This window comes from Cajanus cajan, chromosome 3 (genome assembly GCF_000230855.2).
Source record: "Cajanus cajan strain Asha chromosome 3, NIPB_CcT2T_4, whole genome shotgun sequence".
Taxonomy (NCBI): Eukaryota; Viridiplantae; Streptophyta; class Magnoliopsida; order Fabales; family Fabaceae; genus Cajanus; species Cajanus cajan.
The window spans coordinates 70,004,674-70,009,417 of record NC_138519.1 but is presented as its reverse complement, the minus strand read 5'-3'; the positions used below and the strand labels follow the sequence as shown (position 1 = coordinate 70,009,417).

At 29.7% G+C, this 4,744-nt stretch overlaps 1 protein-coding gene across 1 annotated transcript; it reads left to right on the top strand.

Moving 5' to 3' along the window:
- The first annotated feature begins 1,519 nt into the window (after positions 1-1,519).
- Positions 1,520-4,137, top strand: LOC109803619 (small ribosomal subunit protein eS6). Its single transcript, XM_020365273.3, has 6 exons — positions 1,520-1,673; positions 1,753-1,817; positions 2,301-2,358; positions 2,460-2,568; positions 2,911-3,183; positions 3,678-4,137. Exons 1-6 carry the CDS (start codon positions 1,668-1,670, stop codon positions 3,914-3,916), a joined length of 750 nt encoding a protein of 249 aa, XP_020220862.2. The 5' UTR covers positions 1,520-1,667; the 3' UTR covers positions 3,917-4,137.
- The last annotated feature ends 607 nt before the right edge of the window (positions 4,138-4,744 follow it).

Below are 4,744 nucleotides of genomic sequence, written 5' to 3'. Positions count from 1 at the left end.
ACTTCTAACAGAGCAAACTATCTTTCATGGACATAAGATGGCAAAGTTGTTCACACCATTCCCCCCTTTGAACAACCTCCTCCTCCAATAAGCCAGACTCTTCAACCTTAAGATCTAGCAAATCACCATTGTTCCTAGCCTCTGCAATTTTATGATCCAAATTATCTTATGTTATCTTATGTTGTCATTCTTTTTTTATTTTTATTTAAATTTTAAATCAAGCAGTAGTAATGATTAATAATTTTTATAATTAATAATTATTAATAAAAATGTTAATGTAGCATCCGATAATATTTAATTACTTTAAAAATATCAAATGCATATTTTTTTTTATCCATTTCTTTCTTTATTTATTTTTTAGCACAATTTTTTTTATATGTTTTAGTGAAAAGTTTTGGAGAAAAAGAGTGTGAAAAGAATTGTTAGCTTTACAATTTTAAAAATGATATCAAATATAATAAGTACATTAATTTTTATATAAATTACAATAATTTACATATTACAAATATAAAATATAGTAGCTTGTAATATAAATCTATAATAATTTTCCTATAATTTTTTTATTCACATATAAAATTTAAAAATATAAAATCATATATATTTTTGAAGTATATATATATATATATATATATATATATATATATCTTATTCATATTATGAAATATTTATCAAAAACAAATATTAAAATATTTCTATTTATACTTATTATAAAGGAAATACTTTATTTTTATATACATAATTTTTAGATTATTTTATTCTTAAATATTTAAATAAGATTAAAAATTAAATAAATTCAAGACTTAAATTCATGACCTTATAAACATAATTTTGATTGATTAAACAAATATTAATAATTTTAAACATCTTTAAATCTTTAAATAAATATAAATACAAGAAATATCTCGACCATACTATTCTTATAATCTTGATATTCTTCATTTTTTAAAATGATATTTATTTTCTAATAATTAATATAAATGTAATTTAATTAATATAAAATATATAAATATTCATTTTTTTAAGGGAAGAAGTTGTTCAATAGATTTATAGATTATATATTAAGTTGAAGACAAAGAGACTTGGGCCGTCAATCAAATTTAAGGAAGGTTGATGATATATACACCTCCTTTTTTTTATAAGTATACCTCCTTTTAAAAAAATAATTAAAATTTTTAAAAAAATTTTAATTTTTTTTAATTTTACACCTATAACATTTTATTTAGTACCTTTTTTCACACATTTTTTCTATATTTTTTTTTTAATTTTTATATGTACTTTCTTACCTTTCTTTCATCTCATCTATTTTGTTAATATGTGAAAATTGAAAGAGAACAAAAAGTGTATGAAAAAAAGAAAGTAGCAAATTAAAAGTTGAAGGTGCAAAATTAGAAAAATTAAAAAAAATTACAATATTTTATAATTTTTTTAAAAAAATAAAAGAGGTGTACTTGTAAAAAAAATAGAGGTGTATATATCATGAGCGTATGGATACCTGCGGGTTTTGGTTTGTTAAGCTCAATTGGGGGCCCAAAACAGTGCAGTAGATATAAAAGCCCAAACTGTGCAAAACCCTATCTCTTGTTGTCGTTACCGAGTTTTGCCGTATGTTATAGTTTCCAAACGCACGCAGCGAGTTAGGCGCGGCGAGATCAGGACCAGATTCCAAGATGAAGGTCTTCTCTCTAACCCTAATTGCTTCCTTGTTCGGATTTTCCCGTGTTTGTCGTTGTAACATGTTCCCTTTTTCTGCAGTTTAACATTGCAAACCCCACCACTGGATGCCAGAAGAAGCTGGAAATTGATGACGACCAGAAGCTGTAAGTTTTATTTATTTATTTATTTATTTTTATAACTTTTTCTTTATTTTTCAATTATGTTGCAGAAGAAAAAACGTCACTTTAATGTGGCGATGCTCAGAAACGAAAATTTACTTCAATGTTACTTTGTGCTCTTCCTGTTTGGGACTTTTATTGTTTGTGGTTTCGAAATTGCCATAGATTTTGAGTTTAATCGTTGCATTCTTATTATGATTGCCTTTTTTTTTTTCTTAATTAAATTTGTTAGATTTATATTTAACCTGTTCTATAACTGTAGTGCAAGTAGTTTACTTGCATCTCCATACGTTTATAGATATTCATCATGAACGTGAATTTTTTAGTTGACATGATATTAGTGTCGATATGACTTTAACATTAGTCTGTAGTTGCTATGTGGAGTTCTTTTTTATGTTTTTTTTTGGTGGCTTTTTATTGGATTTGCATATATATTGTTATATTGTTATATCCTGTTTTGTACTGCAGTCGAGCATTTTGGGACAAGAGGATCTCCCAGGAGGTCCTTGGTGATGCCTTGGGTGAGGTATGCGCTCATTAGCTGGAAATCTGAAATCAATGTTTGTTCCTATTTTTTGAGGAGTATTAATAAATGATATACTCACCTCTGTAATTTTGCTACTGAAGGAGTTTAAAGGCTATGTTTTCAAAATCACTGGTGGGTGTGATAAACAAGGATTCCCAATGAAGCAGGGAGTGCTGACCCCTGGTCGTGTCCGACTCTTGCTCCATAGAGGTAGGATTGCTCTACTGCTTCAATCAATTGTTTTCTTGCTTGGTTATAATTATTAACAGATCATGATTATAATTGGTTGATGTTGGCAGCATTGGTATAACTGCCATATTCTACATTTGGCTGCAGACTTGATAATTTTTAGAATGTATTCCTGATTTTCTCTACCTGCTTCTTTTTTGTGTATTTGTAGTCTACTTATTTTGTGTGTATGTGTTGTTATTTGAGGATGCCTATGTCTTTATGCAATGACTTTTAACTTTTTCTAGAAGCCTATTTATTGCAGGATTCTCACGGCTATGTTAGTTTGCAGACTTGTTAATGATTTTTTTTTCATTTGAGCAGGAACTCCTTGTTTCCGTGGATATGGAAGGCGCAATGGAGAGCGCAGAAGGAAGTCTGTTCGTGGGTGCATTGTCAGCCCAGACCTCTCTGTTTTGAACTTGGTAATTGTGAAGAAGGGTGAAAGTGATTTGCCAGGTCTGACCGATGTTGAGAAGCCAAGGATGAGGGGTCCAAAGAGAGCATCCAAAATCCGAAAGCTATTCAACCTTTCCAAGGAGGATGATGTGAGAAAGTATGTCAACACATACCGTCGAACCTTTACAACAAAGGCTGGTAAGTTTCTGAGATCCACAAATTCTGTGTCAGGCTCTTTAGGTATGCTGGGCAGATGGAGAAACATATTTGGTAATGAAAAAAATATTAAGTAACCCATTTCTATTGCTTATCGAGTATCAACTGCCTAGTTCCAAGTTTTGATTCATCTGTCATATCTTGTATTTTATAATGTGGACCTGTAATGCTTTTTTATTTTTGAGTGAAAGCAGAACAGGACTTCCACTGATAGTGTTTCTTCACAATTTAACATGTTCTATTGAGAAGCAATTTCCTACTATACTGTTCCAAAAATGAAACCAAGTAATGCATATTTATGATATATTCCAAATATGAAACCAAGTAATGCATATTTATGATATGGTCTGATAGAGGGATCTATTTGAATAATAGAACTGTTACACTCAGCTATTGTGGACTCTTCGTGGACATTGAATTAACTTGGACATGGTTTGTGATGAATTATAGTCTGAGTAATGGATAATTGATTGCAGGGAAAAAAGTGAGCAAAGCTCCAAAGATTCAACGACTGGTCACTCCTTTGACACTCCAAAGGAAGCGAGCAAGAATTGCTGATAAGAAGAAGAGAATTGCCAAGGCAAAATCAGAAGCAGCAGAGTATCAGAAACTCCTTGCTTCCAGATTGAAGGAGCAGAGGGATCACCGGAGTGAGAGCCTGGCCAAGCGGAGATCCAAGCTTTCCAGTGCTACCAAACCAACTGTCACGGCATAGGCTGCTTTTTGGTAGAGATATGGTGAAGTTTAAACTTCACCGTAGTTTTTGGTAGTCTCGTTTTTTATAACATTTTTGGTTATGCAATTTAAATACATCGAGTTCATTTAAGTATTTCGCAATGATTTTTGCCTTAGTTGGAACTTTTATCTGTTTGATGATGTTGACTTTTATAAACATATTACATTTCATTTTATGAATGCTGTGATTAACGTGAACAAGCCTTTTGTAAGCTTGTAGGGCGAGATGCATTTTATTTTTTCAAACAGCAAAATCGCAAAATTGGAAGGTTGATGCGGGTTATGTTTTCAAATGAAATGTCCTTGAATCGTAGCAAGTTAAAAATTGTAGCTTTATGATAAGGACTGATTCAGTTGCTGATGAAAAAATATCCATTGATATATGTTAACATAATTATGATTTATTATGTTTGTAAATGTAATATCTGTTTATTTTTTCAGTAGTAGATATTTGTTTATTTTAACCATTGATAGTGTTGAAAAGATATCACAGCTAATAATTGTAGGTTACGTACTGGCTACTACCTAATGGTAAGTCGGTAAGTTTCTAAAATTTATAAGATTTAATTTTTTTATTTAGTTATACTAATCTTTTGGTTTCCATATAATTACTTTCAATTTTATTTTGGTCTTTACCGATAAAAATGTAAGCATGTTTTGCGTGTTATGTTGAAGTATTTTTTTTTATTTTTACTTTTTTACATTTTGGTTTCTATAATTATATATCTTTTTATCTTTAAGTTTCTACAATTTAAAAGTATTTTTTGAATTTTTTATACAAATTTTAAATTTGTTTTAGTTATATTTT